At 34.6% G+C, this 25,339-nt stretch overlaps 2 protein-coding genes across 2 annotated transcripts; both read right to left on the bottom strand.

The window, feature by feature from the left end:
- Nucleotides 1-5,982: 5,982 nt before the first annotated feature.
- Nucleotides 5,983-9,496, bottom strand: LOC126675520 (uncharacterized). The gene is made up of 7 exons (XM_050370183.2): nt 9,435-9,496; nt 8,483-8,578; nt 7,782-8,244; nt 7,563-7,692; nt 7,153-7,458; nt 6,623-6,721; nt 5,983-6,544 (listed from the first exon to the last, which is right to left on the bottom strand). Exons 3-7 carry the CDS (start codon nt 8,240-8,242, stop codon nt 6,161-6,163), a joined length of 1,380 nt encoding a protein of 459 aa, XP_050226140.1. The 5' UTR covers nt 8,243-8,244; nt 8,483-8,578; nt 9,435-9,496; the 3' UTR covers nt 5,983-6,160.
- Nucleotides 8,594-16,202, bottom strand: LOC126663230 (uncharacterized). Its single transcript, XM_056104395.1, has 6 exons — nt 15,524-16,202; nt 13,024-13,199; nt 10,369-12,703; nt 9,956-10,273; nt 9,788-9,887; nt 8,594-9,692 (listed from the first exon to the last, which is right to left on the bottom strand). The coding sequence occupies exons 3-6, from the start codon at nt 12,690-12,692 to the stop codon at nt 8,964-8,966; spliced, it is 3,471 nt and encodes a 1,156-aa protein (XP_055960370.1). The 5' UTR covers nt 12,693-12,703; nt 13,024-13,199; nt 15,524-16,202; the 3' UTR covers nt 8,594-8,963.
- Between the last annotated feature and the right edge of the window lie 9,137 nt (nt 16,203-25,339).

The following is a 25,339-nucleotide window of genomic DNA, read 5'->3' as shown; positions in this document are numbered from 1 at the left end:
GAAAAGTGATTTGATAAATAAATTATCGTTTTATCCCGTTTTTGGGACTTCTCCGCATTCCCCAAAATTGCTCATGGAGGGGAATTTGGGAGCGTTTACTGAGCCCCTATGTGTACCAGATGAAGTTGGAACCTAAGCGGAAGTTATCGATGGTGTTTCCGAAAATAAGAATGTTCAATTGGTTTGGTAATCAGATTAATTTAAGTTAGCGTTTTGATAGCCCGAAGTAGGCTAGAAAAGGGATTTTTGAAAAGTTGAGTTTAACTAGGAATTTTGTTAGCTCGATAAGTTATCGGTTATTCGGACAACGTTTCTAGTTGGGATTATTTAAAATAATAGAAAAGTTATTTGACAAATTAATTATTGTTTTATCCCATTTTTGGGGCTTTTCGGCATTCCCCAAAACAGCTCAGGGAGGGGAGTTTGGGTGCGATTTTTGACCCCTTACGCGTACCGGATCAAGTTGGAACCTAAACGGAAGTTTTAGACAGTGTTGCAGACAATTAAAATGTCTATTTAGTTTTGTAATCAGACTGTTTTAAGTAAGTGGTTTGATAGTCCGAAAAAGGATAGAAAAGGGATTTTTGAAAAGTTGTGTTTAACTAGGAATTTTGTTAGCTCGATAAATTATCGGTTATTCGGACAACGTCTCTAGTTGGGATTATTGAAAATCATATAAAAGTTATTTGATAAATTAATTATCGTTTTATCCTGTTTTTGGGGCTAGTCTGCATTCCCCAAAACAGCTCAGGGAGGAGAGTTTGGGTGTGTTTTTGGACCCCCTACGCGTACCGGATGAAGTTGGAACTTAAACGTAAGTTTTAGAAGGTGTTGAAAAAATACGAATATTCAATTATTTTGGTAATCAGACTGTTTTAAGTAAGCGTTTTGATATCCCGAAGTAGGCTAGAAAAGGGATTTTTGAAAAGTTGATTTTAACTAGGAATTCTGTTAGCTCGATAAGTTATTTGTTATTCGGACAATGGTTCTAGTTGGGATTATTTATAATCATAGAAAAGTGATTTGATAAATAAATTATCGTTTTATCTCGTTTTTGGGACTTTTTCGCATTCCCCAAAATTGCTCAGGGAGGGGAATTTGGGAGCGTTTACTGAGCCCCTATGTGTACCAGATGAAGTTGGAACCTAAGCGGAAGTTATCGATGGTGTTTCCGAAAATAAGAATGTTCAATTGGTTTGGTAATCATATTTATTTAAGTTAGCGTTTTGATAGCCCGAAATAGGCTAGAAAAGGGATTTTTGAAAAGTTGAGTTTAACTAGGAATTTTGTTAGCTCGATAAGTTATCGGTTATTCGGACAACGTTTCTAGTTGGGATTATTTAAAATAATAGAAAAGTTATTTGATAAATTAATTGTTTTATCCCATTTTTGGAGCTTTTCTGCATTCCCCAAAACAGCTCAGGGAGGGGAGTTTGGGTGCGTTTTTTGACCCCTTACGCGTACCGGATCAAGTTGGAACCTAAACGGAAGTTTTAGACAGTGTTGTAGACAATTAAAATGTCTATTTAGTTTTGTAATCAGACTGTTTTAAGTAAGTGGTTTGATAGTCCGAAAAAGGATTGAAAAGGGATTTTTGAAAAGTTGTGTTTAACTAGGAATTTTGTTAGCTCGATAAATTATCGGTTATTCGGACAACGTCTCTAGTTGGGATTATTGAAAATCATATAAAAGTTATTTGATAAATTAATTATCGTTTTATCCTGTTTTTGGGGCTAGTCTGCATTCCCCAAAACAGCTCAGGGAGGAGAGTTTGGGTGTGTTTTTGGACCCCCTACGCGTACCGGATGAAGTTGGAACTTAAACGTAAGTTTTAGAAGGTGTTGAAAAAATACGAATATTCAATTATTTTGGTAATCAGACTGTTTTAAGTAAGCGTTTTGATATCCCGAAGTAGGCTAGAAAAGGGATTTTTGAAAAGTTGATTTTAACTAGGAATTCTGTTAGCTCGATAAGTTATTTGTTATTCGGACAATGGTTCTAGTTGGGATTATTTATAATCATAGAAAAGTGATTTGATAAATAAATTATCGTTTTATCTCGTTTTTGGGACTTTTTCGCATTCCCCAAAATTGCTCAGGGAGGGGAATTTGGGAGCGTTTACTGAGCCCCTATGTGTACCAGATGAAGTTGGAACCTAAGCGGAAGTTATCGATGGTGTTTCCGAAAATAAGAATGTTCAATTGGTTTGGTAATCATATTTATTTAAGTTAGCGTTTTGATAGCCCGAAATAGGCTAGAAAAGGGATTTTTGAAAAGTTGAGTTTAACTAGGAATTTTGTTAGCTCGATAAGTTATCGGTTATTCGGACAACGTTTCTAGTTGGGATTATTTAAAATAATAGAAAAGTTATTTGATAAATTAATTGTTTTATCCCATTTTTGGAGCTTTTCTGCATTCCCCAAAACAGCTCAGGGAGGGGAGTTTGGGTGCGTTTTTTGACCCCTTACGCGTACCGGATCAAGTTGGAACCTAAACGGAAGTTTTAGACAGTGTTGTAGACAATTAAAATGTCTATTTAGTTTTGTAATCAGACTGTTTTAAGTAAGTGGTTTGATAGTCCGAAAAAGGATTGAAAAGGGATTTTTGAAAAGTTGTGTTTAACTAGGAATTTTGTTAGCTCGATAAATTATCGGTTATTCGGACAACGTCTCTAGTTGGGATTATTGAAAATCATATAAAAGTTATTTGATAAATTAATTATCGTTTTATCCAGTTTTTGGGTCTAGTCTGCATTCCCCAAAACAGCTCAGGGAGGAGAGTTTGGGTGTGTTTTTTGACCCCCTACGCGTACCGGATGAAGTTGGAACTTAAACGTAAGTTTTAGAAGGTGTTGAATAAATAAGAATATTCAATTATTTTGGTAATAAGACTGTTTTAAGTAAGCGTTTCGATATCCCGAAGTAGGCTAGAAAAGGGATTTTCGAAAAGTTGAGTTTAACTAGTAATTTTGTTAGCTCGACAAGTTATTTGTTATTCGGACAATGTTTCTAGTTGTGATTATTTATAATCATAGAAAAGTGATTTGATAAATAAATTATCGTTTTATCCCGTTTTTGGGACTTTTCTGCATTCCTCAAAATTGCTCAGGGAGGGGAATTTGGGCGCGTTTACTGACCCCCTACGTGTACCAGATGAAGTTGGAACCTATGCGGAAGTTAGCGATGGTGTTTCCAAAAATAAGAATGTTCAATTGGTTCGGTAATCGGATTAATTTAAGTTAGCATTTTGATAGCCCGAAGTAGGCTAGAAAAGGGATTTTTGAAAAGTTGAGTTTAACTAGGAATTTTGTTAGCTCGATAAGTTATCGGTTATTCGGACAACGTTTCTAGTTGGGATTATTTAAAATAATAGAAAAGTTATTTGACAAATTAATTATTGTTTTATCCCATTTTTGGGGCTTTTCGGCATTCCCCAAAACAGCTCAGGGAGGGGAGTTTGGATGCGATTTTTGACCCCTTACGCGTACCGGATCAAGTTGGAACCTAAACGGAAGTTTTAGACAGTGTTGCAGACAATTAAAATGTCTATTTAGTTTTGTAATCAGACTGTTTTAAGTAAGTGGTTTGATAGTCCGAAAAAGGATAGAAAAGGGATTTTTGAAAAGTTGTGTTTAACTAGGAATTTTGTTAGCTCGATAAATTATCGGTTATTCGGACAACGTCTCTAGTTGGGATTATTGAAAATCATATAAAAGTTATTTGATAAATTAATTATCGTTTTATCCTGTTTTTGGGGCTAGTCTGCATTCCCCAAAACAACTCAGGGAGGAGAGTTTGGGTGTGTTTTTGGACCCCCTACGCGTACCGGATGAAGTTGGAACTTAAACGTAAGTTTTAGAAGTTGTTGAAAAACAATAAGAATATTCAATTATTTTGGTAATCAGACTGTTTTAAGTAAGCGTTTCGATATCCCGAAGTAGGCTAGAAAAGGGATTTTCGAAAAGTTGAGTTTAACTAGGAATTTTGTTAGCTCGACAAGTTATTTGTTATTCGGACAATGTTTCTAGTTGGGATTATTTATAATCATAGAAAAGTGATTTGATAAATAAATTATCGTTTTATCCTGTTTTTGGGACTTTTCTGCATTCCCCAAAATTGCTCAGGGAGGGGAATTTGGGCGCGTTTACTGACCCCCTACGTGTACCAGATGAAGTTGGAACCTAAGCGGAAGTTATCGATAGTGTTTCCGAAAATAAGAATGTTCAATTGGTTTGGTAATCAGATTAATTTAAGTTAGCGTTTTGATAGCCCGAAGTAGGCTAGAAAAGGGATTTTTGAAAAGTTGAGTTTAACTAGGAATTTTGTTAGCTCGATAAGTTATCGGTTATTCGGACAACGTTTCTAGTTGGGATTATTTAAAATAATAGAAAAGTTATTTGATAAATTAATTATTGTTTTATCCCATTTTTGGGGCTTTTCTGCATTCCCCAAAACAGCTCAGGGAGGGGAGTTTGGGTGCGTTTTTTGACCCCTTACGCGTACCGGATCAAGTTGGAACTTAAACGGAAGTATTAGACAGTCTTGCAGACAATTAAAATGTCTATTTAGTTTTGTAATCAGACTGTTTTAAGTAAGTGGTTTGATAGTCCGAAAAAGGATAGAAAAGGGATTTTTAAAAAGTTGTGTTTAACTAGGAATTTTGTTAGCTCGATAAATTATCGGTTATTCGGACAACGTCTCTAGTTGGGATTATTGAAAATCATATAAAAGTTATTTGATAAATTAATTATCGTTTTATCCTGTTTTTGGGGCTAGTCTGCATTCCCCAAAACAGCTCAGGGAGGAGAGTTTGGGTGTGTTTTTTGACCCCCTACGCGTACCGGATGAAGTTGGAACTTAAACGTAAGTTTTAGAAGGTGTTGAAAAAAATAAGAATATTCAATTATTTTGGTAATCAGACTGTTTTAAGTAAGCGTTTTGATATCCCGAAGTAGGCTAGAAAAGGGATTTTTGAAAAGTTGAGTTTAACTAGGAATTTTGTTAGCTCGACAAGTTATTTGTTATTCGGACAATGTTTCTAGTTGGGATTATTTATAATCATATAGAAAAGTGATTTGATAAATAAATTATCGTTTTATCCCGTTTTTGGGACTTTTCCGCATTCCCCAAAATTGCTCAGGGAGGGGAATTTGGGAGCGTTTACTGAGCCCCTATGTGTACCAGATGAAGTTGGAATCTAAGCGGAAGTTATCGATGGTGTTTCCGAAAATAAGAATGTTCAATTGGTTTTGTAATCATATTTATTTAAGTTAGCGTTTTGATAGCCCGAAGTAGGCTAGAAAAGGGATTTTTGAAAAGTTGAGTTTAACTAGGAATTTTGTTAGCTCGATAAGTTATCGGTTATTCGGACAACGTTTCTAGTTGGGATTATTTCACTACAAAAAAATAGTGTCTTTGTGACGGAAATATCCGTCACTAATCCGTCACAAACAGCAGTTTGTGACGGATTAGTGATGGATTTTTGTCCGTCATTATTTTGAGCGTCACTAAATTTTTGTGACGGAAAATACAATCCGTCACAATGTTGTGACGGATTTGTGACGGAAATATCCGTCACAAACACCAATTCTCAAAACTGAAAAATCCGTCACAAATTAATGACGACACCGTCTGTCAGAAATCCGTCACAAATAGTGACGGATTAGTGACGGAAATAAATTTGTGACAGATGAATCCTTCATTAATTTTATGACGGATTTTGTGACGATTTGGAATTTGTGACGGAATTCGTTACTTATCCGTCACTAATTTCTGAAGGATTAGTGAAGGATAACATAAATACCCTTCACTAATCCTTCACAAATTGGTGATGAATTAGTGAAGGATATTTATATTATCCGTCACTAATCCGTTACTAATTAATGACTGATTCACGACAGAAATATGGTCACGACATGTTATATGTAATTTACTCGTACTTGATTAACTGAAATTATAATTGAAATAAATATAAAAAGAAAAATTTACTAAACAGTAGCTGCCAAATAAATTAGAAAGTATATTCGTCATACACACTATTAATATTATACCATAAATAATAGTATATGTCTATGTCTAAATGTTGCATAGATAACAAAAACAACTACTACGATATAGCCCTTAGTGATATGCTACAACCGTCAAAACTCAATTGATGGACCTTAATTAGGTGGTGTATCCCGCTGTAAGGTCTCATAGAGTCGTAAACAATCTTCTTGCATTTTCCGAAGGGACGCTTGTTGTTGGTTCAAGGACTCCTGTTGTTGGGTCAGAGATTGCATCTTTTCTGCCATTGCTTTTTCTTTCTCAGACAAAGACTCCATCATCTTTTTCACCTCATCATTAGTCGAAGAACCTGATTGAGAAGTAGTTGTAGATGGCAAGTGTTGAGGATAAAAGATCGACGCTTGAGAGCCCAGTCCGTATACACGCCTCTTCTTCTCACCACCAACAACATTATAATAAATCTGGTCAATGTCAATTTCTGGAATAGTTCCATCTTCTAATGGCTGAGTAGCAAGAGATAAAGCTGCTTCCATCTTCTCCTATATATAAATTGAACCAATAAATAAAATACATGGTAGGAACCCTTTTAATAAATAAATCATATCCATGAAACTTACCCAAATATCACGTGATTTGCTATCAACAAATGATCCATCTTTCCTCATATGTAACTTTTTGAAAACATTCCATGTATTCACAAGAATATTTTCCCTTTCCTAAAAATCATAATGAAATGCATATCAGAATGACAACTTTACAAATAAAAATCACACAAAATAACATTATAACTCACACCTTCATGGAGTAAACCAATAGCACCACCAACACAAGCAATCAATTTGACTTAATTTTCAATACAAATCAATCAAAAAGCAAGTATAAACTAATAGCAACAGAACAATATATTCTAATTAGTAGGAAGAAAATTTACATGCCACAAGAAATTATGGACTATATGAAACTATTCCAAGCATAACTCATTTTAAGTTATAGCACAAACAACATATATACAAGAAAAGAAAAGGAAAAATAACCTTTTCCACTATAAGCAAAATTAAATCAGACACAAAATAAAAAATCATGTAAAATTTTCAATCAAGTAAGAAGTAACTATATTTGTATAAGTATTAAAAGTATGAATAGCTACCATTGATGTCGTATGCTCCATAGTAGATTTGGAACCTCCTATATGCTTAGCAACACCGGTACCGGGTCCATTTGGTTCTGAATTTCTATTCTTTGAAGCTTGCTCCGATTTTTTTTTCCAGTCATCTGATTCCCATTTTTTAAGCCAGCTATCCCAAACATCTTGTTTAACACCTTGGGGTATTTTTTCCACCTTTTTCCATGATTTCCTCCACCTAGAAAGTGTTTTGTTGTAGTGAGTTCTCGTAACTTTATTCCATGCGGCCTTAACAACCTCTTCTTGATTTGAATTCCATGAGTATCTTCTCTAAAATATTAAAACAATCAAAATATATTAATCAGACATATTACAGGATATTGTAACTGTATTCTGTCTATAGAACAAATTTAATAATATATAGATATTCTAACCTCAAAATCCTGCCAATAAAATTGTTTTACATCCGCATTAACAGAAGACCAAGTATATCCCTCTGGATCTTGCTTCTCTTTAAATGCAAAACATAAATTTCGAGATATTTTATTGCCATTGGGAAGAAACCTTTAAAATAAAAAAATAGCCATTTAAAAGATATATCAACATGTACTATAATAAAGATATAAATAAAATTAATTGACATATTGTCTAACCTTTCACCCTTGACATATATGAAAGGAACATCTGATGAATGCCGATAGTTTGTGTTGGATCCTAGAGAAACATCAGGATGGGGTGTAGTACAAGAGTGTGGTGTAACGGGAGTCTCAAGATTTTCATCATTGCTTATTGAGGGAGCAAGTGATTCTCGTATAGGTGGTGGGGGCGGTACTGATAATGGTGGTGGTGGTCGTCGTATTGATGATTCTGGTCTTGTTGTTGATGCTTCTGCTCGTGGTTGTGGTAGTATTGGTGGCGGTGGTGGCGGCGATTCTAATCGTGGTAGTGTTGCTGGAGGTGGTGGGGGCGGTGGGGGTGGTGGTGCTATCGATGTTGGTAAATGTCGTCCAACTCTTGACGCTACTGCTCGTGACAATTCGTTTGATTTTATATAACGCTTTGATGTTACTGCTCGTGATAGTTCATTTGATTTTTTATGATGCAAACGTTTCATATCTATAAGAAAGTTAAAAGGAAAATACATAAAATATAAAAATACCAATGAGAAGAGCATAAATTAACACACAGCAGATTGGAGACTTTAATCAGGTATCTATCAAAGGCTTGCTTTACACCAACAATTATCCATAACCTAAATAGTTGCATTGATTTAATCATATGAAATGCAGAAATAATTTCATCTAAAAAAGAGACTATATGGACTTCGATAACACTATGGTGATAGCAAACTTACTTGTGTTTGAAACAATCCGATAACACTGTGGTGAACTTAAAATTCTGAAGATGATTAGAAATTAGTTGAACCTCTTTATGCACGCTTCTTGGTGTTCTACAATGAAGAAAATTAACAATCAGTTCCAATAAAAGTTCAAAAATAAAAAATTAATTTCTAGAGCTTTCTCTTAAGCATATGAATCAGTAACTCAAACCCAAAACATCCATAATCACCTTCACTAGTTATACAAATCAGAAACACAACTACAGATCCCAAAATCTTAACTTAGTTATAGAAATTCAATATTAATATTACACTACATGAAATAAGAACATAACACATAAGGCTAGCCATAATGATAAACAAGCAAATGCATTGATGTTCAAAAGCATATGCATTATGTTACCTAACAATAACAATGATTATCAAAAATAACCAATTGATTAATGAACATAAAAAAACAGACAAAATAATTCATAAAATGTTAAAAAAACAGAATTTATTCATCACTGTCATCACAATCATCCTCGTCATTATGATCATCATCGTCGTCGTCGTTCAAGTCTTTTTCTGAGTTGCCATCATTCTCCACATCATCAACATCGTCTATTTCAGTTACAAAATCATTTGGATCAACCAATGTTTCATTGACATCAACTTGGCTGTCCACTTCATGATGTTCAATCGAATCCTCTTGGTATGCTAATACCGTTGGTGACACTGGCAGGTCGCTTCTATCTGGTACCTCTACGACAAACCTTGGTTTAATTTTACAAACAGCTAACCAATCATTTCGTTTTGAAGTAGGATATCGTAGATAATGCACTTGTTCTGCTTGGACAGCCATAATAAATGGCTCATATTTATTGAAAACCCTACGACAATTAACATCAACAAGCTTAAGCTGCGGATGCACTCTTATACCCAGTCTTGGAGTTGGATCAAACCAAGAACACTTAAATAGGACTACCTTTTTAATCGGCAATGCTGGATAATCCAATTCTATGATCTCAGTCAATTTTCCATAAAAGTCTAATTCACTAGTGCTACTATTTGAACCTCTAATGCATACTCCACTATTCGTGGTTAATCTTCTTGATCCATGTCCTTCCGTATGAAACTTATATCCATTGACATAGTATCCAGAGTACCATTTCACCTCATGCAAAGGACCTTTGGCCAGGTCTTGCATAATTGGGTTTGTAATATTTGATATCTCACTATGTGCCTGGTGAAAGAATCAAATAATCAAAATTCAAAACAATTGAAGGTACAAACATTATTTATTATAGTTAAAACTGCATTAGGTATATATATGCTTACATATTTCTCAAACCAATCTGCAAAATTATTTTCCAATTTCAACTCAACTTCATTGTTGGTAATATTTGGATTATATATTCGCAGTTCATCTTCATATAAACTGTAAGAAAAAAAATCATTAGGATTAATCTTTGCATAAACATATTTAAATAATTTCTACTAACTTACTGTATATATGGCTTCACTTCAATGCAATTTAATAGTATATAAGTATGAGCTGCATGATATTCTTTATCCTCCAAATATCTGGATTTAGCTTGACCCATAGATCGACCCGGATGTTTAAAAATTGAGAGCATACCAGGAGGTGCATTTAAATCAACTCCACCATCATCATTACGTGGCGCTCTCCTATGCCTCGTATGAATAGTAGGCTTGAAGTAATGTGCACAAAACGAAGCAGTTTCTTCAACCAGGTATGCATTAGAAATCGAACCTTCAACTTGAGATTTATTAGTCACATTATTTTTCAGCCTGCGAAGATACCTGCAAGTATATCCTTCAATTAAAAAATTTATTTAAAATTTTAGATAAAATTCTGTTATAACTTGTAGCATAGATAAAGTTCTTATTAATAATACCTCTCAAAAGGGTACATCCATCGATATTGAACTGGACCAGCTATTCGCGCTTCGTGCGGCAAATGAATTGGAAGATGCTCCATTGAGTCGAAGAAGCTTGGAGGAAATATACGCTCAAGCTTACACAATATTATTGGAATCTCTTGCTCCAAACGTATAATGTCTTCCCTTCTAATGACAGTGGATGTTAGACTTTTAAAGAAAAGGCTCAATTCTGTCAAGACTTGCCATACATTGGCTGGCAACAATTCACGAAATGCAATTGGAATTAGTCTTTGCATAAACACATGAGAATCATGGCTCTTCATCCCGTAAAATTTTAATTTCTTCATGTCAACACATCGACCCATGTTTGAAACATACCCATCCGGAAATTTGAGTTCTCGAACCCAATTACACAATTCTTCCTTCCCTTTTTTGTCAAGTGTGAAAGAAGCCTTCGGGTATTTTCCAGTACGTTCATCTTTGTGCAGCTCAGGGCGATCGCAAAACTCTTTCAAGTCTTCTCTTGATTTTGCATTATCTTTTGTTTTCCCCGTAACATTCATAACCGTATTAAAAATATTATCAAAGAAGTTTTTCTCAATATGCATTACATCCAAATTATGCCTTATTAAATTAGAACTCCAATAAGGCAAATCCCAAAAAATGCTTCTTTTTTTCCATCCACAACAATTTAGTTTAGAAATATGCACATTTTCTTCTTCTGCATTTATATCTGTCACTTTTTTCAGCCCAAGATGTTCTATTTCATCAAGTATTTCTGAACCAGATTGCATGTCAGGAGCAATTTTCAGTACTACCTCACCTTTTCTGAACCACTTTTTGTTCTTTCTAAATGAATGATCTGGTGGAAGAAATTTTCGATGATTGTCAAACCACGACGTCTTGCGACCTTTCGTCAATGAGAATGCATCAGAATCACCCATGCAATGAGGACAAGCTAATTTTCCTCCTGTACTCCACCCTGATAGCATTGAGTAAGCTGGGAAATCACTTATCGTCCACATAAGGGCAGCTCTCATTTGAAAATTCTGCCTGACCGATATATCATATGTGTTCACACCAACCTCCCACAAATGTTTCAACTCCGCAATTAGAGGTTGCAAAAAAACATCTAACTTGTCCTTCGGATTTTTTGGACCAGGGATGATGGCCGTCAAGAACATGTACTCTTCTTTCATACACATACCAGGCGGTAAGTTGTACGGTGTTACTATAACAGGCCAAGATGAATATTGTCGCCCTGTCTGTCCAAAGGGTTGAAATCCATCAGTACATAACCCCAATCGAACATTGCGAACTTCGGAAGCAAATGACGGATTTGCCTCATTAAAATGCTTCCAAGCAGGAGAATCTGAACAATGGCGCATTACACCATCTTCTTCCCATTCATGTTCACCATGCCACCTCATGTGATTTGAAGTTGCATGTGAAGCATACAACCTCTGTAGACGTGGTGTTAGCGGAAAATAATGCATCTTCATATAAGGTATATTTATTTTTCGCTTATTAGAACCACGTCCTTGCTTTTTAAATCGAGGATGACCACAAACCTTACAGCTGTTAAGGCCAATATCTTCATTCCAAAATAGCATACATCCTTGCTTGCAACAATCAATAACTTCTACTGGTAAACCCAACTTCCGAACCAACTTCTTCGTGCTATAAAAGCTATCAGTCATTACATTATCAGTAGGCAGTACCTCTGACAAAAATTTGCAGAGTTCATCATATAACCTTTCTGAAAAATGAAATTCCGCTTTCAAATTCATAAGCCTAGCAACAGCAGATAACTGAGAATGTCCTCCTGGATTTCCTTCCCACAACTCTTGTTCAGATGCCTTAAGCATGTCATATAATCGTTGTGCTTCCATATTTGGGCTCTCTTCCATTGAATGGGAAACATGAGGAGGATTAATGACATCTTCGCTCGGATGAAGAACACTAGCACGACCAATAACATCATCCATCATAGATCGAAATAAATCACCAGCGTCGCTGGTTTCAGCTTGATGGCATGTATTTTCTAAATCAATGTTATGATCAGGTCGGACTAAATTTGGTACATAAGTTTCTCCATGATTGTACCAGCAGTAGTAGTTCTTCATGAATCCATTTTTTCCAAGATGACACATCACTGTCACCTCATCAAGATAACCCTTGTTTCGACACTTCGTATGATTACAAGGGCATCTTATCTTCGCACCATCCATGAATTGAGGATGTCTTTTTGCAAATTCCACAAATTCTTCCACGCCTTTTGCGAATCGTGGATGCAAATATCCATCTTCCAATCGAACATACATCCATTCTCGATCCATAGTTATGAACTCTAAATTTTCGACAAAAATTATCACAAAATAGTGTAAAAGCGCAATAATAAACAGTTTTAGTTTCTTAGAAACCGAACAGATTGTCATCAAATGTGAATCAAACAAAGGGTCCACACAAGCATTAGAACAACTAAAACTAGACTAACATAGCATTTATTTTATTAGAAAGTAAGCAGATTGTCATCAAATATGAATCAAACAAAGCAGTCAACATTTTAAGTTTGAGCAACTATACATAAAGCCATAACAAGTTTCAAGCAACATGAGCAAAAACAGAAAATTAAAACTCAAATTTAACCATAAATAAAAATAACTATACCTGAAAGTATAAAATTATCTTCAATATCAACTGGTTAATCTTATCCACTGCACCCTTTGTTTGTCTGTAATTCAAGTTATCTTCAATCTTTCTTTTTAGTCTATCTTTATTCTTCTTATTAAGAGAGCTTTTCTTGCATGTCCTTCAATTTATCCCCCTCCTTTAAGTCATTATACCTGAAAGTATAAAATTAGTTGTATAAAATTAACAAATTCCTACAAAAATGATTAGTATTGGCTTCCTTTAATGCTCTCAATTCACTATTGTTTGCATAGGTTTATTTGTGGATCAAGTATAACAAAATCTTAGATAACAAGAGCAGTGCAGACTTGGTACTTATAGATTCAGCAATTAGTGGGTAATGAATGAGCTAAAAAAACCAAATCAGCCAATCCATTACAATTTAACTTATAGATCAAGATCAAAATTAGGATACAATCAGTCCTGCTGCACAACGAACATGAAACCAATAAATTTAAGACACAAAAACCAAAAGCATCACACAATTCTCTAATACTAGTATGATATCTTTATTTTATTAGTCGTTAGAGGCTAACAAAAGTGATTAGCAAAGTATCAAAATGCTAAACACGCATCCGTTTGTTTCATCTAGACTAAGGTCAAACATACAAAATATTTAGAGTAAATTCAAACTCTAAATTTGGGGGTACTGTGCAAAAAGAAACCACACCAATTTCAGAATGATATAATATTCTAACACATGAAAATTGGCTTATCCACTTGTTATACAGAGAATGCTATGACATCAGAAGCATGCCTATTTTATATATAGAACATCTAATTTTTATTAGCAAAGCTTAAAAATATGAAAATGAACCAGATGACAAATACATAGCCATCATTATACAAATCCCATTTCACAATCTTAACATCTAATTTATTCTTCTTCTCTACCATTCTTTTACCTGATTCTCCTTCAGCTGGTTTCTCCAGCATTTTCAATACCTACGCTACACCGGCTTGATCAAACTAAGGCTATAGAAGAAACTATCCTCACTTTTAAACCAAATAAAGACATCGATTTCATGTTGATCGACGTTGAAAACATAACGAAAGCGCTATGGAACCACGGCTACAAAATCATGTCGATGATTTTTACGCACAATTTACGATCAGCAATACCCTTTTCGTACAGAGAAAATCAAACGGAAAGGAATTTTATTGCCATGAACAAAAACAACACAGTCACTTTATTTGTTCCTCCTGATGAAGCTGTCAGGCTCTTAAGGTGGAACAGACTTCAGTACCAGGTTGCATTATCTAAGGTTGATGAAGAATCTTTTGTTTCAGGGAAGATTTCAGAAGGTAGTGTTTTGTTGACTTGTGATCCTGATGATATTAGTCTTGAAGTTACTGAATCAGGCAGTGGAGTTTATCCTAGTATTAATTATGTTAAGATTGTGAAATGGGATTTGTATAATGATGGCTATGTAATTATTTCACTACTCAATCATAAACAATACTAGCATACAAAATAATACAATCACAGGTGCTATAAAATTTAAAGCATACAAAATAAAACTGAAAATTATTCATAATTTAATGACTGATTTCCGATTTAATGTAATTCTTTAAGTTAACAGCCAATTCACATTAATGGAAGAAATCTGAAAGTTAGAGTAGGAAATAAATAACTTCAAAACTAATATTTACTATAGACAATCATTGATTACATAATTATGATAATAGAAAGTTGATGATTGCATTATCTTCCTCACCAAATGCATTATAGTTTACAATGATTATCCAGTACAATTTGTACCCTTCAGACATCATAATTCATTGGTAAACAAACCTATATATATATATATATATATATATATATATATATATATATATATATATATATATATATATATATTGTTCATGAATAGTAACTAAAATGAATTAATGAAAATTATTTGTAGAAATTAAAAAACATCATAAAAACAAGTAAAAGAAAGAAAAAGAACACAGAAAATGAAAAGGTCATGGAAAAGAAACTCCCTAATTACTGATTAAGGTAGCTTAAAAAAATATTCTCTCTATGCATAACATGTTATGAACTTTCAAAAAAAAAACCCTAAATACTGATTAAGAACCCTAATTAATATTAAAAATATAATTAAAGAAAAGCAAACAAAACTGTAAATCAGATGAGGGAGAATGAATAATAGTGAATCCAAAAAGTTAATTAGGCCTGAAGAATTGTGGTGTTGACCCACAAAGGAGCTTAAAAATCTAAAGTAATTACACTTAAACTAAGTTTAGTATAATTATGTAACACTATTTAAGAGAAATACCAACATTAATTTTGCTATACTCAATTACTTAATTAGAAATTGGAAATCTGTTTTAGCATAATTAGTTTTGATACAATCAATTACTCATGGAAAGAAAAAGAGCAGCAGAATTAGATCAAAATGTAAAGAGAAAGTGCAAGCCATTAACTCAGGTCTTGTTTAGCACAAAAGAAAAACATAAAATAAATTACACTTACTCAGCAAACCCTAAAATTGCTGGAATTAAAAATTGGCGATAGAGATGGTGATTGTGGAGAGCAACGAGAATGGATATAGTAATGGCGGAGAGCAACGAGAATGGAGAAGGTGAGCTATGGAGCAGAATTCTTCATCGCTCCAATTAGGTTAGTGAAACTGAGATGGAGAATTGGAGCGAATATTTGAGAGTTGGAGTGTGATTTTTGCCAAAGGCAAAAAAGTTATTTCGCCCTTAAAAAAAAGAGCGCGATAATTCCCGCTTGGGACTGAAATTATTTAGTATTTAATTATTAAATGTTATATTAAACATCCATCACAATTCCGTCACAAATTTGTGATACATCTATTTCTGTCACAAACTTGTGACGGAATTGTGACGGACATTCCCAACTCTAGAGATTGTGAAGGATCTATCCGTCACAAATATTTGTGACGGACAAATCTATCACTATTCCGTCACTAAAATAAAGATTGGTCACGGATTTAATATCCGTCACTAAATTCTGTCACTAATCGGTCACTAATCCCTCACAAATAGAAGTTGACGACCAAACACTCTATTCGTCACAAATTCCGTCACAAAAATGTACATCTGTCACTAGTCCGTTACAAATCCGTCATAAATTAGTGACGGATTCTGTCCTTCACAAATTTCCGTCACAAAGACACTGTTTTTTAGTAGTGTTTAAAATAATAGAAAAGTTATTTGATAAATTAATTGTTTTATCCCATTTTTGGGGTTTTTCTGCATTCCCCAAAACAGCTCAGGGAGGGGAGTTTGGGTGCGATTTTTGACCCCTTACGCGTACCGGATCAAGTTGGAACCTAAACGGAAGTTTTAGACAGTGTTGCAGACAATTAAAATGTCTATTTAGTTTTGTAATCAGACTGTTTTAAGTAAGTGGTTTGATAGTCCGAAAAAGGATAGAAAAGGGATTTTTGAAAAGTTGTGTTTAACTAGGAATTTTGTTAGCTCGATAAATTATCGGTTATTCGGACAACGTCTCTAGTTGGGATTATTGAAAATCATATAAAAGTTATTTGATAAATTAATTATCGTTTTATCCTGTTTTTGGGGCTAGTCTGCATTCCCCAAAACAGCTCAGGGAGGAGAGTTTGGGTGTGTGTTTTGACCCCCTACGCGTACCGGATGAAGTTGGAACTTAAACGTAAGTTTTAGAAGGTGTTGAAAAAAATAAGAATATTCAATTATTTTGGTAATCAGACTGTTTTAAGTAAGCGTTTCGATATCCCGAAGTAGGCTAGAAAAGGGATTTTCGAAAAGTTGAGTTTAACTAGGAATTTTGTTAGCTCGACAAGTTATTTGTTATTCGGACAATGTTTCTAGTTGTGATTATTTATAATCATAGAAAAGTGATTTGATAAATAAATTATCGTTTTATCCTGTTTTTGGGACTTTTCTGCATTCCCCAAAATTGCTCAGGGAGGGGAATTTGGGCGCGTTTACTGACCCCCTACGTGTACCAGATGAAGTTGGAACCTAAGCGGAAGTTATCGATGGTGTTTCTGAAAATAAGAATGTTCAATTGGTTTTGTAATCAGATTAATTTAAGTAAGCGTTTTGATAGCTCGAAGTAGGCTAGAAAAGGGATTTTTGAAAAGTTGAGTTTAACTAGGAATTTTGTTAGCTCGATAAGTTATCGGTTATTCGGACAACGTTTCTAGTTGGGATTATTTAAAATAATAGAAAAGTTATTTGATAAATTAATTGTTTTATCCCGTTTTTGGGACTTTTCCGCTTTCCCAAAACAGCTCAGGGAGGGGAGTTTGAGTGCGTTTTTTGACCCCCTACACGTACCGAATGAAGTTGGAAGCTGAACAAAAGTTTTAGACGGTGTTGCAGTCAATAAGAATGTCCAATTAGTTTGGTAAGCAGACGTTTTTTAGTCACCGTTTTGATAGCCCGAAGTAGGCTAGAAAAGGGATTTTTGAAAAGTTGAGTTTAACTAGGAATTTTGTTAGCTCGATAAATTATCGGTTATTCGGACAACGTCTCTAGTTGGGATTATTGAAAATCATATAAAAGTTATTTGATAAATTAATTATCGTTTTATCCTGTTTTTGGGGCTAGTCTGCATTCCCCAAAACAGCTCAGGGAGGAGAGTTTGGGTGTGTTTTTTGACCCCCTACGCGTACCGGATGAAGTTGGAACTTAAACGTAAGTTTTAGAAGGTGTTAAAAAAATAAGAATATTCAATTATTTTGGTAATCAGACTGTTTTAAGTAAGCGTTTCGATATCCCGAAGTAGGCTAGAAAAGGGATTTTCGAAAAGTTGAGTTTAACTAGGAATTTTGTTAGCTCGACAAGTTATTTGTTATTCGGACAATGTTTCTAGTTGGGATTATTTATAATCATATAGAAAAGTGATTTGATAAATAAATTATCGTTTTATCCCGTTTTTGGGACTTTTCCGCATTCCCCAAAATTGCTCAGGGAGGGGAATTTGGGAGCGTTTACTGAGCCCCTATGTGTACCAGATGAAGTTGGAATCTAAGCGGAAGTTATCGATGGTGTTTCCGAAAATAAGAATGTTCAATTGGTTTGGTAATCATATTTATTTAAGTTAGCGTTTTGATAGCCCGAAGTAGGCTAGAAAAGGGATTTTTGAAAAGTTGAGTTTAACTAGGAATTTTGTTAGCTCGATAAGTTATCGGTTATTCGGACAACGTTTCTAGTTGGGATTATTTAAAATAATAGAAAAGTTATTTGATAAATTAATTGTTTTATCCCATTTTTGGGGCTTTTCTGCATTCCCCAAAACAGCTCAGGGAGGGGAGTTTGGGTGCGTTTTTTGACCCCTTACGCGTACCGGATCAAGTTGGAACCTAAACGGAAGTTTTAGACAGTGTTGCAGACAATTAAAATGTCTATTTAGTTTTGTAATCAGACTGTTTTAAGTAAGTGGTTTGATAGTCCGAAAAAGGATAGAAAAGGGATTTTTGAAAAGTTGTGTTTAACTAGGAATTTTGTTAGCTCGATAAATTATCGGTTATTCAGACAACGTCTCTAGTTGGGATTATTGAAAATCATATAAAAGTTATTTGATAAATTAATTATCGTTTTATCCTGTTTTTGGGGCTAGCCTGCATTCCACAAAACAGCTCAGGGAGGAGAGTTTGGGTGTGTTTTTTGACCCCCTACGCGTACCGGATGAAGTTGGAACTTAAACGTAAGTTTTAGAAGGTGTTGAAAAAATAAGAATATTCAATTATTTTGGTAATCAGACTGTTTTAAGTAAGCGTTTTGATATCCCGAAGTAGGCTAGAAAAGGGATTTTCGAAAAGTTGAGTTTAACTAGGAATTTTGTTAGCTCGACAAGTTATTTGTTATTCGGACAATGTTTCTAGTTGTGATTATTTATAATCATAGAAAAGTGATTTGATAAATAAATTATCGTTTTATCCCGTTTTTGGGACTTTTCCGCATTCCCCAAAATTGCTCAGGGAGGGGAATTTGGGAGCGTTTACTGAGCCCCTATGTGTACCAGATGAAGTTGGAACCTAAGCTGAAGTTATCGATGGTGTTTCCGAAAATAAGAATGTTCAATTGGTTTGGTAATCAGATTAATTTAAGTTAGCGTTTTGATAGCCCGAAGTAGGCTAGAAAAGGAATTTTTGAAAAGTTGAGTTTAACTAGGAATTTTGTTAGCTCGATAAGTTATCGGTTATTCGGACAACGTTTCTAGTTGGGATTATTTAAAATAATAGAAAAGTTATTTGATAAATTAATTATTGTTTTATCCCATTTTTGGGGCTTTTCTGCATTCCCCAAAACAGCTCAGGGAGGAGAGTTTGGGTGCGTTTTTTAACCCCTTTCGCGTACCGGATCAAGTTGGAACCTAAACGGAAGTTTTAGACAGTGTTGCAGACAATTAAAATGTCTATTTAGTTTTGTAATCAGACTGTTTTAAGTAAGTGGTTTGATAGTCCGAAATAGGCTAGAAAAGGGATTTTTGAAAAGTTGAGTTTAACTAGGAATTTTGTTAGCTCGATAAATTATCGGTTATTCGGACAACGTCTCTAGTTGGGATTATTGAAAATCATATAAAAGTTATTTGATAAATTAATTATCGTTTTATCCTGTTTTTGGGGCTAGTCTGCATTCCCCAAAACAGCTCAGGGAGGAGAGTTTGGGTGTGTTTTTTGACCCCCTACGCGTACCGGATGAAGTTGGAACTTAAACGTAAGTTTTAGAAGGTGTTAAAAAAATAAGAATATTCAATTATTTTGGTAATCAGACTGTTTTAAGTAAGCGTTTCGATATCCCGAAGTAGGCTAGAAAAGGGATTTTCGAAAAGTTGAGTTTAACTAGGAATTTTGTTAGCTCGACAAGTTATTTGTTATTCGGACAATGTTTCTAGTTGGCATTATTTATAATCATATAGAAAAGTGATTTGATAAATAAATTATCGTTTTATCCCGTTTTTGGGACTTTTCCGCATTCCCCAAAATTGCTCAGGGAGGGGAATTTGGGAGCGTTTACTGAGCCCCTATGTGTACCAGATGAAGTTGGAATCTAAGCGGAAGTTATCGATGGTGTTTCCGAAAATAAGAATGTTCAATTGGTTTGGTAATCATATTTATTTAAGTTAGCGTTTTGATAGCCCGAAGTAGGCTAGAAAAGGGATTTTTGAAAAGTTGAGTTTAACTAGGAATTTTGTTAGCTCGATAAGTTATCGGTTATTCGGACAACGTTTCTAGTTGGGATTATTTAAAATAATAGAAAAGTTATTTGATAAATTAATTGTTTTATCCCATTTTTGGGGCTTTTCTGCATTCCCCAAAACAGCTCAGGGAGGGGAGTTTGGGTGCGTTTTTTGACCCCTTACGCGTACCGGATCAAGTTGGAACCTAAACGGAAGTTTTAGACAGTGTTGCAGACAATTAAAATGTCTATTTAGTTTTGTAATCAGACTGTTTTAAGTAAGTGGTTTGATAGTCCGAAAAAGGATAGAAAAGGGATTTTTGAAAAGTTGTGTTTAACTAGGAATTTTGTTAGCTCGATAAATTATCGGTTATTCAGACAACGTCTCTAGTTGGGATTATTGAAAATCATATAAAAGTTATTTGATAAATTAATTATCGTTTTATCCTGTTTTTGGGGCTAGCCTGCATTCCACAAAACAGCTCAGGGAGGAGAGTTTGGGTGTGTTTTTTGACCCCCTACGCGTACCGGATGAAGTTGGAACTTAAACGTAAGTTTTAGAAGGTGTTGAAAAAATAAGAATATTCAATTATTTTGGTAATCAGACTGTTTTAAGTAAGCGTTTTGATATCCCGAAGTAGGCTAGAAAAGGGATTTTCGAAAAGTTGAGTTTAACTAGGAATTTTGTTAGCTCGACAAGTTATTTGTTATTCGGACAATGTTTCTAGTTGTGATTATTTATAATCATAGAAAAGTGATTTGATAAATAAATTATCGTTTTATCCCGTTTTTGGGACTTTTCCGCATTCCCCAAAATTGCTCAGGGAGGGGAATTTGGGAGCGTTTACTGAGCCCCTATGTGTACCAGATGAAGTTGGAACCTAAGCTGAAGTTATCGATGGTGTTTCCGAAAATAAGAATGTTCAATTGGTTTGGTAATCAGATTAATTTAAGTTAGCGTTTTGATAGCCCGAAGTAGGCTAGAAAAGGAATTTTTGAAAAGTTGAGTTTAACTAGGAATTTTGTTAGCTCGATAAGTTATCGGTTATTCGGACAACGTTTCTAGTTGGGATTATTTAAAATAATAGAAAAGTTATTTGATAAATTAATTATTGTTTTATCCCATTTTTGGGGCTTTTCTGCATTCCCCAAAACAGCTCAGGGAGGAGAGTTTGGGTGCGTTTTTTAACCCCTTTCGCGTACCGGATCAAGTTGGAACCTAAACGGAAGTTTTAGACAGTGTTGCAGACAATTAAAATGTCTATTTAGTTTTGTAATCAGACTGTTTTAAGTAAGTGGTTTGATAGTCCGAAAAAGGATAGAAAAGGGATTTTTGAAAAGTTGTGTTTAACTAGGAATTTTGTTAGCTCGATAAATTATCGGTTATTCGGACAACGTCTCTAGTTGGGATTATTGAAAATCATATAAAAGTTATTTGATAAATTAATTATCGTTTTATCCTGTTTTTGGGGCTAGTCTGCATTCCCCAAAACAGCTCAGGGAGGAGAGTTTGGGTGTGTTTTTTGACCCCCTACGCGTACCGGATGAAGTTGGAACTTAAACGTAAGTTTTAGAAGGTGTTGAAAAAATAAGAATATTCAATTATTTTGGTAATCAGACTGTTTTAAGTAAGCGTTTCGATATCCCGAAGTAGGCTAGAAAAGGGATTTTCGAAAAGTTGAGTTTAACTAGGAATTTTGTTAGCTCGACAAGTTATTTGTTATTCGGACAATGTTTCTAGTTGGGATTATTTATAATCATATAGAAAAGTGATTTGATAAATAAATTATCGTTTTATCCCGTTTTTGGGACTTTTCCGCATTCCCCAAAATTGCTCAGGGAGGGGAATTTGGGAGCGTTTACTGAGCCCCTATGTGTACCAGATGAAGTTGGAACCTAAGCGGAAGTTATCGATGGTGTTTCCGAAAATAAGAATGTTCAATTGGTTTGGTAATCATATTTATTTAAGTTAGCGTTTTGATAGCCCGAAGTAGGCTAGAAAAGGGATTTTTGAAAAGTTGAGTTTAACAAGGAATTTTGTTAGCTCGATAAGTTATCGGTTATTCGGACAACGTTTCTAGTTGGGATTATTTAAAATAATAGAAAAGTTATTTGATAAATTAATTGTTTTATCCCATTTTTGGGGCTTTTCTGCATTCCCCAAAACAGCTCAGGGAGGGGAGTTTGGGTGCGTTTTTTGACCCCTTACGCGTACCGGATCAAGTTGGAACCTAAACGGAAGTTTTAGACAGTGTTGCAGACAATTAAAATGTCTATTTAGTTTTGTAATCAGACTGTTTTAAGTAAGTGGTTTGATAGTCCGAAAAAGGATAGAAAAGGGATTTTTGAAAAGTTGTGTTTAACTAGGAATTTTGTTAGCTCGATAAATTATCGGTTATTCGGACAACGTCTCTAGTTGGGATTATTGAAAATCATATAAAAGTTATTTGATAAATTAATTATCGTTTTATCCTGTTTTTGGGGCTAGCCTGCATTCCACAAAACAGCTCAGGGAGGAGAGTTTGGGTGTGTTTTTTGACCCCCTACGCGTACCGGATGAAGTTGGAACTTAAACGTAAGTTTTAGAAGGTGTTGAAAAAATAAGAATATTCAATTATTTTGGTAATCAGACTGTTTTAAGTAAGCGTTTTGATATCCCGAAGTAGGCTAGAAAAGGGATTTTCGAAAAGTTGAGTTTAACTAGGAATTTTGTTAGCTCGACAAGTTATTTGTTATTCGGACAATGTTTCTAGTTGTGATTATTTATAATCATAGAAAAGTGATTTGATAAATAAATTATCGTTTTATCCCGTTTTTGGGACTTTTCCGCATTCCCCAAAATTGCTCAGGGAGGGGAATTTGGGAGCGTTTACTGAGCCCCTATGTGTACCAGATGAAGTTGGAACCTAAGCTGAAGTTATCGATGGTGTTTCCGAAAATAAGAATGTTCAATTGGTTTGGTAATCATATTTATTTAAGTTAGCGTTTTGATAGCCCGAAGTAGGCTAGAAAAGGGATTTTTGAAAAGTTGAGTTTAACAAGGAATTTTGTTAGCTCGATAAGTTATCGGTTATTCGGACAACGTTTCTAGTTGGGATTATTTAAAATAATAGAAAAGTTATTTGATAAATTAATTGTTTTATCCCATTTTTGGGGCTTTTCTGCATTCCCCAAAACAGCTCAGGGAGGGGAGTTTGGGTGCGTTTTTTGACCCCTTACGCGTACCGGATCAAGTTGGAACCTAAACGGAAGTTTTAGACAGTGTTGCAGACAATTAAAATGTCTATTTAGTTTTGTAATCAGACTGTTTTAAGTAAGTGGTTTGATAGTCCGAAAAAGGATAGAAAAGGGATTTTTGAAAAGTTGTGTTTAACTAGGAATTTTGTTAGCTCGATAAATTATCGGTTATTCGGACAACGTCTCTAGTTGGGATTATTGAAAATCATATAAAAGTTATTTGATAAATTAATTATCGTTTTATCCTGTTTTTGGGGCTAGTCTGCATTCCCCAAAACAGCTCAGGGAGGAGAGTTTGGGTGTGTTTTTGGACCCCCTACGCGTACCGGATGAAGTTGGAACTTAAACGTATGTTTTAGAAGGTGTTGAAAAAAATACGAATATTCAATTATTTTGGTAATCAGACTGTTTTAAGTAAGCGTTTCGATATCCCGAAGTAGGCTAGAAAAGGGATTTTCGAAAAGTTGAGTTTAACTAGGAATTTTGTTAGCTCGACAAGTTATTTGTTATTCGGACAATGTTTCTAGTTGGGATTATTTATAATCATATAGAAAAGTGATTTGATAAATAAATTATCGTTTTATCCCGTTTTTGGGACTTTTCCGCATTCCCCAAAATTGCTCAGGGAGGGGAATTTGGGAGCGTTTACTGAGCCCCTATGTGTACCAGATGAAGTTGGAACCTAAGCGGAAGTTATCGATGGTGTTTCCGAAAATAAGAATGTTCAATTGGTTTGGTAATCATATTTATTTAAGTTAGCGTTTTGATAGCCCGAAGTAGGCTAGAAAAGGGATTTTTGAAAAGTTGAGTTTAACAAGGAATTTTGTTAGCTCGATAAGTTATCGGTTATTCGGACAACGTTTCTAGTTGGGATTATTTAAAATAATAGAAAAGTTATTTGATAAATTAATTGTTTTATCCCATTTTTGGGGCTTTTCTGCATTCCCCAAAACAGCTCAGGGAGGGGAGTTTGGGTGCGTTTTTTGACCCCTTACGCGTACCGGATCAAGTTGGAACCTAAACGGAAGTTTTAGACAGTGTTGCAGACAATTAAAATGTCTATTTAGTTTTGTAATCAGACTGTTTTAAGTAAGTGGTTTGATAGTCCGAAAAAGGATAGAAAAGGGATTTTTGAAAAGTTGTGTTTAACTAGGAATTTTGTTAGCTCGATAAATTATCGGTTATTCGGACAACGTCTCTAGTTGGGATTATTGAAAATCATATAAAAGTTATTTGATAAATTAATTATCGTTTTATCCTGTTTTTGGGGCTAGTCTGCATTCCCCAAAACAGCTCAGGGAGGAGAGTTTGGGTGTGTTTTTTGACCCCCTACGCGTACCGGATGAAGTTGGAACTTAAACGTAAGTTTTAGAAGGTGTTGAAAAAATAAGAATATTCAATTATTTTGGTAATCAGACTGTTTTAAGTAAGCGTTTCGATATCCCGAAGTAGGCTAGAAAAGGGATTTTCGAAAAGTTGAGTTTAACTAGGAATTTTGTTAGCTCGACAAGTTATTTGTTATTCGGACAATGTTTCTAGTTGTGATTATTTATAATCATAGAAAAGTGATTTGATAAATAAATTATCGTTTTATCCCGTTTTTGGGACTTTTCCGCATTCCCCAAAATTGCTCAGGGAGGGGAATTTGGGAGCGTTTACTGAGCCCCTATGTGTACCAGATGAAGTTGGAACCTAAGCGGAAGTTATCGATGGTGTTTCCTAAAATAAGAATGTTCAATTGGTTTGGTAATCAGATTAATTTAAGTTAGCGTTTTGATAGCCCGAAGTAGGCTAGAAAAGGAATTTTTGAAAAGTTGAGTTTAACTAGGAATTTTGTTAGCTCGATAAGTTATCGGCTATTCGGACAACGTTTCTAGTTGGGATTATTTAAAATAATAGAAAAGTTATTTGA

This window comes from Mercurialis annua, linkage group LG1-X (assembly GCF_937616625.2).
Source record: "Mercurialis annua linkage group LG1-X, ddMerAnnu1.2, whole genome shotgun sequence".
In the NCBI taxonomy this organism is placed as follows: domain Eukaryota; kingdom Viridiplantae; phylum Streptophyta; class Magnoliopsida; order Malpighiales; family Euphorbiaceae; genus Mercurialis; species Mercurialis annua.
Note: the sequence above shows the minus strand (reverse complement) of the source record. Positions and strands in the feature narration are given on the sequence as shown.